The following is a 14654-nucleotide window of genomic DNA, read 5'->3' as shown; positions in this document are numbered from 1 at the left end:
CTCGCAGCACCTGGAGGCCCTTCTCAGCATCCTTTAATGACATCCCTGCTGACCCTCCCGGGCCAATAACACCGCCGCCTATTTGGGGTTCATCTCTTCCAGCCACGGCTTTTACGAAAGAGGCCGGTGGCACGGCATTGCAGTGTTTACTCTTCATCGGTCGATACTCTTTAATTCCCGAGATGATGCTTTCTCTCATGAACTCAAAATAGCTCTTCCTCCTCCCCAGTGAAGCCACAGGCCCATTACTCTTTATTAGCTCTTAGCGTCTTAAATGTGGCCATCCATTAGAGGCGAGGCAACAAACACCCAGCAGGTCCCTCAGTAGCCTGCCAGCACACACGCACATGCATGCACAGGCACGCACACACATTAATTTAAACTGACCCCTAATCATGAGCAATTATTGTGCAATGAATTCAGCTCCTCTCCCGGACAAAGAAAGACACCCTGTGTAGCATATTCCCTTACAAGATTCCCAAACGTTGTATGTTTGCCTCACCTCCCTCCTCCATGACTGTTACTTATCAGCTGGGCGGACTCCACCGACCTCTATCTGCCTGAATGATTTCTTTTCTATGGAAGCTGGCATGAAGTAATACCATACTGTGTCATGTATTGATTTTTTCCCCAGTGCCTCTTTCTTGAATTTCTTGGTGGCTCAAAAGCATAAATCATCTGCAAATGATCCTTGAAGGAAATATTGTAATTATTATTCTTGACGCATGGTCACAAATTCAATAGCCCTTATTAATTGAACATGGAAAGAAATATGATGTGGGTAATTCAATGGGACTAGAGAGCTTTCTGTCATCCCTCATGTTTAAGACTGTCCTGTTTGGCATTCACGACAAAGCTCAGAATGATTCAGGGTCAGGATGAGGGTCAAAGGGAGTGTCATTTTAAATCTGTTTTCTGTTTGGACTATTAACGCCGGGGAAACCCTTTTTATATATGTGATCATGATTAAAAGCTAAATATCCGAGAGAGAATCCAGGTATCACATTACCAGACAACCTTCACTCTTTGCTCATTGTTGCTCAGCATCATATCCCGTTGAGCTTCCTGCGCCTGTTCCTTATTCCTTGTCTGTCTTGACGTGTGTGTGTGTGATGAAGCATGAAGACAAGCAACCGACCAGCCAGCCTTCAGGGCAGCCATTCACTTCTGTGTACAGCCATGTTGTTACAGCCAGGAGTGGACACGAGGAGCGCGGCCTCTCCTTCCCCCGTGTCCACTATTGTGGCTTTTCATTTACTCAGCTTCTGCGAGTGTGAAGGCTGCTCTTCGCTCCGCCAGTTCTATTCCAGCTCTACATATCCTAGCATGGAGCCCCAGTGGTAGGATGAGTGAGGCTGTACGAGGCCGGTGTAGGAGGGGTGCTGCTTGGCTAGTTAGCACTCATCTGAGACCTGTCTTTCTCCTCTGCACACCTCTACACAGCCGTAAAGAAACTGGAAAGCTTAAATTGACTGAATATGCAAGAGTGGCATCAGATATCTTTTAATTGACAACTAAACTAATTGGAACTAAAATATTTCTAAGGCTATTACATGCTGTACTCTTGTATACTGCCTCAGAAACTAGATTACATGGAGGCTAGACCAGAGCTGACAGAGATTGTTAATCCATTATAAATGAGATTTTCAGATAGTTTTCCACTGAGCTGTGTTACGCCCAGAACTGAAGTCTGATATGTGTGGTTTTGAGGGAAATGACTCGTTCAATCTCACGGTGGCGCTCGAGGAAAAGGTCAAAGGAGCTTTAAAGTCATTAGGATACACCCTCTGGGAACTGTGAACATATTGTGGCAAGCAGACAACTTTGTCCTGCTGGTGGCACCAGATACAGAACCAGCGGGGGTCACTGAAGTTATTAGGATTCGTCCTCTGGAGACCATGAATACAGACTTTTATGACAATCCATGTAATAGTTGATATTTCAGTCCAAAGTGGTGGACGGACCGACATTGCCATCCATAGAGCTGCGCAGCTAGCCTGTGTAAAAAATAATTCTAACTACTTGTGTGCAGCCACACAGTGCTTTCATAACGCCCATTCACCAATAACATTTAATGAAGCGACCGTCCTCTGTATTTGTTCGATGCTGAAATCAGTGAAGTGTCATTGGCGAGCGGTCCCGACAGCTGCTCCGTGAGAGAAGGAACGGCCTCAACAGCGTTTCCATATAAAGAGGAGGCGGAGGGGGGGGGGGAAAGATCTTTTTATTAAACACTGGAAATGAAGAAAGCGCCTCAAACATTTGAATTTATCTGGCTCAGCATAACGCGGCCTATCGTTTTACAATTTAATGCCACACAATAGGGACATTTAATTATACATGATGTGGATCATAAAGTGTATGCTGAAATAGACATTTTTCTCAGTTGAATCATCATTATTGTTCTCTGCTAGCTCAAAGTTATGTTGCTCAGGAGACACACAGGCATCCTTGATAATTCTCTGGATAAAGGACTCGCTCCTTGGTAGAATCTGAAGGTTCCCCGACATCGGAACAGACATGACTGCTATCAATCTGGGCAAAAAACATCTTATTTCAACTGACCCTAAACACACTCAGGTGCTAATACTGCTCATACACAGTCCAGTGAAGTGGAAGCTGGACTAAAAGGTTGTTGTAGGACCACAGAAGAAGCCCGCACAAATTACAAAAAGGATGAATCCATCAAACACATATTCTCTCAGCGGGTCCAGTTATCTGCGTTACACCCCTGCTGCTCAGGAAAAACAAAGAACTACTGGAGGAGAAAAGTACGTTTGTTCTGTGTATTTCAATTTCTCCTCCACAGAACAAAGGAAGCAGCGATTCATCTTGAAACAGTGTTGTATGATTTATTAATTCCGATCCATAACACGGGCTTGCTGATTCCGATTTTGGGTTTGGAGATTTCCAGGCTTTGTGTGTGTTGAGATCGTCCCACTGGTTCTAAACAAGGTTTGCATGCTTACGCCGCTGCTAGGGGAACTGCCTATCAACTATGTTGGCGCACGCTCACACGGAAATAGATTAAAGCAATATAAAAGCTATAGTTAAGTCTTGTTTAGCATTGATTCTGAATGCCCATAAGTAATTATGATACACAATATGTTCTACTATTTGACACAGTAACAGATCATTTTGTATTTCTCTTTTCTGTTCCCTTTCCACTGGATTAACTATCTTGTGAAGAGATGACGACGCTGTTAGATTTGATTTGTAAGCAAGATGTGCGTCACAGCTTTGCTTTAAATAGAATTCTAATTATCTTTCAGAATTCTTTGATAGGTATAAAGAAACCTGTGTTAAAGTCTTTTTCACATGTTTTCTTCTTCTCGCTCTTGTGCTGCACTTCTTTTTGTAAATAGTCGGAGACTAATTCAGTTTGCTTGCATCAATGATTATCAGCCTGTAATAATTGCATTATTTGTAATGTTTGGATCACATTCTGAACAGTGAATATTTCAGTCCTTGTTTAAACAATAAATTACAATAGCCTCTTTTTGCTGCACAATGTCAAATCTGTAAGTAAAATATAACAATAGTGGAAATCAGTACATGCACTTTAAATTATTAGTTATGAGGATCTATGTGTGCAATCCGATATTTTCCAGCTTGAGCACATTTGAATCCTTTTGTTAACTGTGAAAACAATGGATCACAGTTGAACAGTAAAGTGTGCAGCCCTGTGGAGAGAGCACTTTGCTTTCACTTTACTTGAGACACAAGGGCTCCGACACGGGGGGGGAGAGTAACATTACTACCCAGTGACCAGAGGAGGACTTTGTTCCTGACTGTTCTCTCGTGCCGTACGATCAAGCTTTTCATTTGTCAGCAGTGTATACAACAATGCCTCTTGCTAACAAACAACACGCGGGTCCTGCTTGTTCAGGAAAGATACAAATTGCTCTGTGGTTCTCTGCTGCTCAGAAGTCTGTGTTCCCCGTCGTAAACACACGGTCCGGATCTGAGTGCTGACTCGGAAGCAGCTAACTGATGCTTTAAGTAGGAGTGGTGCTGCCCCCCCCCCCCCCCCCCCCCTGTCTGCACCTTTGTATCCCCGAGCACTGAGGTCAAGATGGGCACCGTGGCTCACAAATCCCTGTGATTTGTAAATTGTCGGGACATTGATTTACATGGACGATCAGAGGAGAGAAATCGTCTGGCAGCCAGCAGGAAGATGGGGGGGTCTGCTGAGGGGGTGTAATCACACAGCAGATTGCTCTTGAGAGGAAGGTCAAAGCCTACTCTTATTGTGATTAAAATCTTTCCTTTATGCGGGCTGCGCTGATCCTCAACCAGTGGGGCCATAGGCGATAATAAAGGAGTCTGCGCATGTCGGGCTTAATTGTAATTATGATTACGTCTTCAGATGATTTGATAAGCAGCGGTACGATCATCAGAGTGTCACAACATTGTATATGTTTATCATGGGATTTGACTCATTGTTGCATTTATTAAATAACGCCGTCAAACAATAACTGGTTTTCTTTAAAACTGAAATGTGATGGAAAAACTCAACAGGTATTATTCCAGATGTGTTACTGTTACTGTTTCACTTCACTCACCACTGCCCGTCAGTCAGTGAAGGGACCAGTTGACCGCAAAGCGAGAATGTGTAGTACCATTGTTTTACTGTCATTGTTTGAGTGTGCCCTGACTGCGCTCTTCTCTTCTGTGTTTTAGTCGCCGACTGTCGAGTCTTAGAGGGATTGCAGAGATATTCCTCCATCCCCACATACCTGCCTGTCAACTACCAGGTGCTCAACGCTGACTTGGCGTTCTTCCTGAAGGAAGCCAACCAGGAGTTCATGAGGAACTCCAGCCTGATGTCGCGGACTGAGCCCTTCTTCATCTACCAGGCCAGAAGTTTGCCCTCGATCAACACCAGCTACGGGCCTCTCTCTGTGGAGCAGCCTGTCCCTTTAGAGCTCCTGCAGAGCCCGGGGACATTTCCCGCCTCTTCAGTTTTCACCTTCAACTGGAAGGTGCAGACCTTCATCATGAACACCAGGATTCACTTGGCCAAGCCCAAAGTCCAGGTGCTGTTTTATGTCGCAGGCAGAGATTGGGACGACTACAGCGTCATCGACAAGCTGCCCTGCGTGCACATGTTTGCTTTCCATGAGACCCAGGAAGTGCGTGGCACGTGCCTGCTGAAGGGGGGGCTGGGGCTGTGTGTGGCTGAGCTGGAGCCCTTGGCCGGATGGTTCAGCCCACCCAGCGTAGTGCCAGGACGCCAGAGGAACCTGGAGGTGTCAGAGGGCACACCTGTGGAGCTCTACTACATGCTGCAGTCCACAGAAGCAGGGGAGTGCCACTCAGAGGAGGCCAGGAAGGACAACTTCATCCGCTCAAGCCAGGAGGGGCTGTTTGGTTCCTACACCTCCACACCGCTGCGGAGGATCGGTGGTGTGAGGCTCTACCAGAACCCCGCTCCACCACCCCTCGCTGAACACAGGCTGGATAATAACTTTATGGTCATGGTGCCAGCCACGCCCATGAGACAGAGGGAAACCATCTCTGCTTTTATCACTGTGTCAGCCTACTCTCCCGTGGAGATGTTTACTCTCAGGTAAGAACGCTTTCTCTTTGTTCCTTTGTTCTTTTTTTATCCGTCTTAGACTGTTAACTTCTGAAGCTGGTGTCCATTGACTCCAGCGTATTCATTACCCATTGTAGTCTCCCTCAAAGGTTTAGGTATATTCACACTCAAACGTGGCTAAATCTTATTTCCTTCCTCGTCTTTTCTATAAACGTAAAGATTGTGCAACAGAGACTGTGTTTAGTGATCGCAGGTGAAACCTCTCCATGATCACTCGTACTGCCTTTCAATTACAACCACAATTTTAGATTCGATCGCAGCTCACGAACAACGCCACCTGTTAACAGTGCGTGCGGCAATTCCGTTGATAAAATCTGTTTTGACCGTGGAGTTGGTCAGACAGCATGAGCGTAATCGCACGCTAATGACAACAATGCACATCTGTGGCGGCGTGCGTCACCATTTTAGAGAAGTGATCTTTATCATCAGCTGTATTCAGGTGTGTGGGAGACACTGTTGACACTTAAATTAATGATTTCACCATTTTTCACACGTCTGCACGTACACACTCGCAAAGGACAACAGCCCACTCCGACGCCCGAGCCTTGATCCGTCAGTAAACAAACATTGACTATGATTTTTGTTTGAATTTAAATTCACAGCGACTCAATTTATGTAAAGTTATTTTACAGCCAGGTAACCAAGCGTTTCTTTCAGGGTGAAAATAAGAAGCTCGGGGTTATCTCCTGGAAGTATAGTGAAGCTGCTGATAGGTTCTAATTACAGCAAACAGATGAGACGAAATGATTTAGGTAATTAATGCAATGCAAATGAGGATGTCATTAATTAAAATGCATGTCCATTAGTGTAATGACTGAAACCGATCTTAATCACACCGGTTTGGAACATTTATAAACCTTCCTAGAAGCAGCAGCGAGAGGTCAAGACAATCTCTCAACCTGTGTAAAGGGAAAACAAGCTGTTTGCTGAATAGGAGTGTTTTTCTGCTTAGGCAAGTAGAACAGCACCGAGGCAATTTTAAAATGAAACATATTTATATAAGCTGTTGCACTCCTATTTTCATTTTCCAGTTGTTTGCTAATGCAGATAATTTACCCGGCTAACACAAAAACCGCACTCGGAGTGTGCTTTAGGCTCCAAATAAGAGCGCCGGTAAACAAGTTCACAATAGCTGTGAAGTCTTAACAAGCCAAACAAATCCTCCAGACGTATGTCCTTCATGTGCTTCATTTAATTACAAAATAGTTGTCCCCGAAGTGATAAGGAATGGGAAACTTTTTTCTTTTTCTGAATTGAAAAGCATTTCTTTCATCATGCGAATTTGCAGGCAAGGCTGGCCACAGAGGCAATGCCTGTGGTGCTTTTATTTTGGCAGCGGAGCAGCATGGCGGGCGCAGGTTGGCCATCTGAGAGCGGCAGATATGGAAAGGCCTCTGTGTGGTCCAAGGTGATAAGGCTGTCCTCATACATGCATTTGTTAGGACGCTTAATCACCAGAGCGAGAAGACTTTGATCTCTATATTCACAACATCATAATCATCTGTGTACTACACACTTCTGTGTTAGCCCATTGTTGGCTGTGCAGCCCTGCATGCACAATGAGCTTATGATCCCGTGAAATCTGTCAAACAGACCTTCTGCCACTTTACTTTTAAATGTTTATTAGATTCCCCACTCTCATACATTCAATAACAAAAAAACAAGTCCTTCATATTCATAGTCGTGTACCTGATTCAGCGCGTGCATGAGGAAACGGGGCTGACACTTATGAAATTCTTTCCTTTTCTCAAGTTCAGTTTGCACCTTCATCTCATCCACTATGCTGAAAAGCTCATGCTGTGATAGATGCTATGCTATGGAAGCTAATTTTTTCTTAATAGGCAATCATCCGGCCAATTTATTGCTTTGTGGATGCCCAGCGTGGTCTGGTCGTGGTATTTCTGTCTTTACATGCTGCTTGAAATGTGATGGGCTCTGATTTGATTTGACCTCCTGTGCGTTAATACGCTGTGTCACTCACCAACACAACACTTTTACTTATTTTTACTTTGACAAATTAAGAGGGATTTTTTTTTTGGAGCATTAAATAGTTGAGTCATCTCCTGTCTCCTCTCCCTGTGATAAGAAATGATCGTCCACGAAGAGGACGAGGAAATGATTTAGATGTGAATTGAAAGAGAACGAGAAATTTATATTTATATAAAAAGACTATTGTGTTTATTGTTCATGTTTATTTGAAATAATGTTAAAGATGCACCGCATAGTTCATAAGTGTGCATAATTATTACAGTGTTCACCAAATTATTATTTATTTTATATATATGTGTGTGTGTGTGTGTGTGTGTGTGTGTGTTTTTTCAAATAAAATTGTCCAATATGTAAATTAAATAAGTGTCTCGGGTTCAGTCAGTCAAATTCAGATTAAGAAATGTAGGTCAGTTGTAAAACATCATAAAAACGTACTTTTATGAAATAAAACATTTATCTTCTGCGAAAAGATGATTAGACGAGATGCGTTAGGATCGAGGTCTCCTGACATTGTGTTATACATATAATAAAACTAATACATGTTGAGAGAAACATGATGGCGCCCAAGTTCTGTTTCCTTTTAATCAAAACATTTGAAGTTACAAATTATTCAGACAGAGCATATCTGCAAACGTGTCATTTATTTAGACAAGCTCGTATTTAACAGTAAGTAAAGACTGCACTGTTGCTTAAGAGCTGAAACAGTGAACATCTCACATTTAAAACCACAACCTCTCCCTAACCTTAAACAGAAAAGTGCTTTTGTTGCAAAAACAAAACCGTGCCATTACACCATCAACCATTTACCTACATTGAGATATTTCATAACCTTTTTGACAGGTTTGCACATCTTGCAGTCATTTCAATGACAAGTGGTATAAATCTTGAGGAGATTTACTGCATATACTGAATTATAATTATAGTGCCTGTTCAAAACGGGCTGTTTGCTTGGCCTCCAGTATTGTTGCTCGCAGCTTTCTCCATTTACCGCTCATCCAAACAAGTTCACACTCGACACAGAGCAATGCACCTGCCGTGACGTAGTTGCATCCCCTGACGATGCTAAAATATTCGCATCCTGTGGGTGCAAGAGCTCACACGATCATCGACGGAGAGCCAAACTGTACCCAGCACGTCGTTCGGTGGTGTAACAGTTAATAGGGTCCCCTCTCAATACACTACACAGTGTGCACATGACACACTACTAACAAATGTGACACGTAGATCTCAAGAGCTCGCTCTTCCTCTGCAATAGTGAAGTCGATCGGACGAATGGCATCGTGAAGATCGAAGAACACACACACACCACACACGCACGCACGCACACACACACACACACACACACAGACTCCTTCAAGTTCAGTTGGATAACATCTTATGATGGTTTTGAAATGTCTTGTGAATGTCAAAGGACATCATCAAAATACAAATTACTTGGAAGAAAGCTGGATTAGACGGGATTAACTCCTTGGCAGCAGTATATTCCTTTGCTGTGTTCCTTCTTTGATATCTCCCTGCTTTATTGTGCAGGATGAGAAAGCGTATCACATCATAGTCTGCTGTAGAGATGTTTCATCATGAGCAGGAGTTGCTCCTCGTAATATCTTCAAAGTATGAAGGCAGTTCTGCACGGCAGCAGATTCTGCTCTGTTGCAGGGGAGTCGAGCGAAGGAGAGGACGTTGAAAAGGCACTTAGGACTTTAAGGCCATTAAATTGAATATGCAAGTAATGTATAAATTGGACTCATTATCATAATATGTTTTCTTGTATTACTGTGCAAGCAATTTAGACGGTTGTGCCATTGATAATTCATTATCATCCCTCAGTATTAGACGGTTTATATGCAAATCACATGCAGTGAAGGAAATTCTTTTAAAGGATATTTTCCTCCTGCAGTCTCTGGTGGTATAAAGACAAAAAAAAAAAAAACGGAGCACAAAAGGAAATTGCTCTATTTTCTGTCTTGGCGCAGTGCTGCCATACAGGATGAGTCACTGTACAGTGCGGGTCATTACATGTGCATTGTCCTCCCTGGCCAGGCTCAGCCCTCATTTTAACAAAAGATTAGTCGATTCAAGTAACAACAGTTCAGGAGAGCAGATGTTCTCCCTATCATACAGTGTTCCCCGTCCCTTTGTATATTATTTACCAGACAAAGAGCTCCCTCCCTGCTGTAGAGAAGTGAAAGCGCACTCACGCACGCTGGAGGCCTGTTAGGGACTGTATGGAAATGTATTTATGTATTTTTTTAAAGTAAGCAATTTGGAGTTGTCCCTCTTTAACAGTTTTGGACGATCCAAGATCCAAATCAATGCAGCAGAACCTGGCGCCTACATTACCCACAATGCAACGTGACGATCGACAGTTCAGTTGGAGATTCGGGTGTGTTATGCTAGCATACAGCTAGCCTGTGACTCGTAGTCTTCGGCAGCGACCAACACTGAGTTCACCTTTAATGTTTCCTTTAAATCCTCCCTGTGACTAATGGAAAACTGCCACACTTATCATGTTAATATCTCTCGTTTCACCGTTAATAACTTAGAAAGAGCATTTCAGAGCGACCTCACATTTACATCTTTAGCTGCCTTGGGTGTCATTTGAAAAAAGCCGCTGGAATGGGAACCATTGGGATACAATTGGTTGCAATGTCTCAAGATTCTGTGTTGTTATCGGGGCGGAGATAATAACTGTTATTGCTGTGGTTGTACTTTCAGCCACGTTTATTAATGTGATAAAAAAGGATGTGGAAGCTGAGCTAATATAGCTCGTAGGTACTCTTGGTGCGTGCGATGCAGATGCAGCTGTGTTGTGTGTGTGTGTGTGTGTGTGTACACGTACGTGACGTGTTTGTGTTTCAGCTGACGTGTTTGCCAACCAGACACACGCTGCTGGTGTTCTGCGTGCAGTTTGTTTAATTGTTTGCCTCCCTTGGAGAAAACTCTACCAAACATTTGTTTGTAAACAGATTTCAATAAAACTGACAGCATTTTGCAATCACATTGTGTATGCATGTGTGTGCGTGTGTGTGTGTACAGAAGTGTGTGTGTGTACAGAAGTGTGTGTGCTGACATGTCTGAGCTCCGTGCCATGTTCGCACTGTGAATACTAAAAGTACCGTATGAGGCGCTGTGATGGATTCAATTTTCCTCGACTTTACAAGGCAGTGCATCAGTGAACAAATGATCTACCATTACGCTTCATTACGTATGCTGATGGACAACAGTCACTGATGTATGCAATAGGCAAAAGCCTTAAAAGATCAGCAGGGGCGCCGTAGTATAGAAAAGTTTCTCAGAAAAAGCTTTTTATCCGAGGTGCGAGTCATCGTATTTTATGCACTGTCAAATGTGGCGGAGTAGAAGGTTTCTACCTCTGAGATGCATCGCAGTAGAATAATAAAGTTGTAAAGTACAAGTGCGCCGAATGTAGTTCCACTGGCTGTTCGCAGGTCGTTCCCGACCACTAATGCCTTGAAGGTAAAAGTCCCAATAAAACTAACACCTCATTGAACTAAATAAACTAAAAGAAATATAGCAACATAAATGTTAGCCGGCGATTACACACAATACCACAACACACAGATCAACTCAGTGGTCACACACTCGTATCCGATTCATTAGAGCGCAATCTCATTTGAAAGCCATCATCGCTGGCTATAAACAGGCACTGAATCTGCAGCCACTGGGGTGCCTCCGCCGGGGGAGCATAAGTGATGAAAGACTAAGAAAAAGCCTCGTCATTTATTGGCAGCCATTGAAGCCATAAGCCATTTTCTTAAAACAGCTTCTCCATTTGAAAAGTGGGAGAAAGAAGCACTCCGGGGACCGGATATAGATGATTAAGGCTAAACATATCTGAGAAAGCGGCTTTAATCGTGCATTAAATAAATCTTGTCAGAAGTCTCCTCCAGTCATAATGAATAATTTCTTTGCAGTCTGTATATTTTTAGCCTGTGAGAGGTTTTAGCAGTGAGTCGTGTCGACCTGCAACAGATTGTGCATTTCCAAGACAAACTGTCATTTCTCCCGTTAAAGTGGCTGATAGTGACAACAGCTGAGACTCTCTGCAGCACCTTGGATGCAATAATACACGTTCCTTTAAAAAAAAGACGCACAGCAGTGTGAATGTTTAAGAGCTATTTTGTGTTCATGTATTGAGGAGTCTCCTCTCGTTTCCATTAAGTCAGCACAACGGGTGCCACGAGGTGTCAGACATCAACGTCTCCTCTGCTGAGCTTGCCGATTTAAATGTGTCCCATTATGTATGTTACATCTTTATTAGCTGCTGTGTGCCAGTGGACCAACGGAGGTCCTGTTAACAAACACCTCTGCCAAAAATGTGGGTGCACGGAGAGGTGGCAGCGCTGTAGCAGAGTGGTGCATAGCTCCCACATCCAATCATCTGCCTCGGCTCCTTTAGTCCCCGTCTTAGTGGAAATACAGTATTGCACTCCCAGGAATAGCATTCATATGTAATTAGACAGCATATACTGTGGGCTAACCCTAACCCCCCCCTGCCTGCAGAAGAAGAAGAAGCAGCGGCACGTGAAAACTCTCAAAATAATTAAATTAAATCAGAGGTTTTAATAAATTGACTGGGATGTGGTTACATTCCTGCTAAAGTAAATGTGCAAACATGTAAGAACTTAAAGGGACAGTTCATAAAGTCATTTTATAGATTATTTCATCTTTCTGTTTGATCCAATAATTACATTTGTCCCAAGCTTGAGCGACTGCCACAGGTAAGATTAGCATGCTAATTGTATGTTGATGCATATTAAACGGTTTGAACTTCACAATCAAACGCGGCGCTGGAGAAGCCTAATAGAGGCCGAGCTCACACCACTGATGGCTGTATTGACAAGAACACAGCCTCAGTGATCACAAAACGTTTCCCGTCTCCACATTACACATGCAACGGTAATTACTTCTTTGTACAATGACTGAATTAAATTACAATAATTCATCAGTTATTCGGTGCTAATTAATGGGTCAGCTCATTCGGTCCCCAGCCTTTTACTCACACTGTCATTTCTCCCCTTTTTATTCCTTTCTAAGCATAAACATGATCAAAGCCTCTCTCTTATAATTAATTACAGTCTCTAAGCTAGGCGCTGTTAGCGTGTAGTTTAATTTAGGGTCAGTACTTTATGGATTTGTCCCGGTTTATTATAATAGTCGTCCAACGCAAAGTTAAAACACAGTTTATTATTATAGATGAGCATTCGCAGTATTGATTTAGTTTAATACACTCATCTATTGTCAGTATACGTTATATAACACAGAAGAGAGGTTAATTTGATTTTCTAAAATGTAGTAAAAGAACGTGTCCCTCTAGATGTGTGACGCGGACTACACTTAGACCTGCACTCCTTGGCTCGGCTCGATTGTATGGTCCATTAGGCCTTGAGCGATGCTCAGCTTATTAGCAGTCGGGAAGTACAGAGATATGATTTAATGCTGTTTCTTGGAGGGAACACAATAAGACAAAATTGAATGGTTTCCTTATTCATTTTCATGGACTTTAATGTGCCCTTAAAACTCTGTAATTGGCACTGTAACGGCTTTGTATTTTATCTTCCCTGACACTTGTAGCCACTTGTTCACTGACGGTGGCTAATTATCTCAGTTAGCTGCATTCTCGCCGTTACGGGAAGTAAATAATAATAAAAAAGTAGTCTGCAGTTAGGAACAGGGTGATTCTCCAAGGCTCTCTCACGACTGCGATCCTCTGACATCCCGATAAGAATAAAAAATAAGAGGATTATCTTTCCGACACACAGAAGTGCAATCAAATCTATCAGATGCTGAGTAGATTAAACTTGGAAGACACTTTTCTATGTGAATGTGTTTTTGAAAATGTATTTCTCTTAGATGCCTAATCTCCAAATGCACGCCATGACAGTCTCTTTTTTTTGGAGATATTCTTACTTGCTTTCTTGCCCAAGAGTTAAAAGAAGATTGATAGCACACTCATGAGTGTGCTATCAATCTTCTCATCGACAAAGCAAACAAGCAGAGCTTTTCCAAAATGTCTAACCAGCTCATTTTCTCTAATAGAAACCAAAATAACCAAGCTTTTAATTATTGTACAACAGCTGCTTGTAAATTATTTGTTACAGCTTTCTTAATCAAAACCAAACATGTTGCACATTTGTCTCTGATCCATCTGTTCATCGGGAATATGAACTACATTTCAGCGTCCTGTCTGGGTAAACATATCGCAGATGGCCTCTGGTTCAGTGTCTTTACTTGAAGCTTTGACTTCTGTACAGAGAACAGGCTGTTGTTGAGATCAATGTGAGCGTATTCAAATGTTCCACTTTTGTGCAATCTGTCCCTTTATCTGTGAACAGTTAAAGTAAGACTTGTGTGTGTTGTAATCCGTGCTTTAATCTTCAATCTACAACTGAGCAATTTGTACATTTTGACAAACATGAATTTTAAATATTTAGTTTTCTGCAACTTTTTCAATCCGCTGTAACCAAAACTAATGTGGCGAGCCAACATCCCTCAATAATTCAAATACTTAGAGCTACACTCTCAGCAGCGGCCGGCTTAAAAAAGAAGAAATCATTGAGAGTTTCATGATCCACAGGTGGGATTTCTTTCTGTCCTGATTCTGATGACCCGTCCAGAACCCTGCTGGAAGCCACTTCAGATGTTGGGATTTACTCGGTTCATTCTTGTGTGTCAACTAGTTTGTATCTGGCTGGCTGCATCCAGGGATCAGTGCAGTAAAACGTGTTCCTAGCAAAAGCTCTGCTCTCCACAGACAGACTACAGCCCTCTGTGATCTCAGCCCCCGCCTCCCCCCCTAACACAGCCCCGCCCCCGCATCAAATCAATGGTTTCAGGCAGAGCGCCATCATACCTCCATATTGTAGACAGATTTTTCCCTCTCCCTGTCCTGCTTTGCTGCTCTGCAGTACAACTAAACACCCCACAGAATGCACGCTGCCACTGTAACGTCTCATGACCTACAGATGGGCTTTAAAACACTCAAACCCTGCAGCCACATTCACCAGGATGCAGGAAACACTTTGTGTTAACATGCACTTCA

The 14654-nt window shown here is 42.9% G+C and overlaps 1 protein-coding gene across 1 annotated transcript in view; it reads left to right on the top strand.

Annotated features, from left to right (window-relative positions):
* The first annotated feature begins 4687 nt into the window (after window positions 1-4687).
* The window catches only part of si:dkeyp-14d3.1 (transmembrane protein 132C), an 86236-nt gene continuing 76269 nt past the window's right edge, over window positions 4688-14654 (top strand). Inside the window, 1 exon segment of the mRNA XM_029440204.1 lies at window positions 4688-5572. Within this exon segment, the coding sequence (XP_029296064.1) occupies window positions 4809-5572 (764 nt within the window). The 5' untranslated portion in view covers window positions 4688-4808.

The sequence above is a fragment of the Cottoperca gobio genome, chromosome 9, assembly GCF_900634415.1.
Source record: "Cottoperca gobio chromosome 9, fCotGob3.1, whole genome shotgun sequence".
Classification (NCBI taxonomy): domain Eukaryota; kingdom Metazoa; phylum Chordata; class Actinopteri; order Perciformes; family Bovichtidae; genus Cottoperca; species Cottoperca gobio.
Note: the sequence above shows the minus strand (reverse complement) of the source record. Positions and strands in the feature narration are given on the sequence as shown.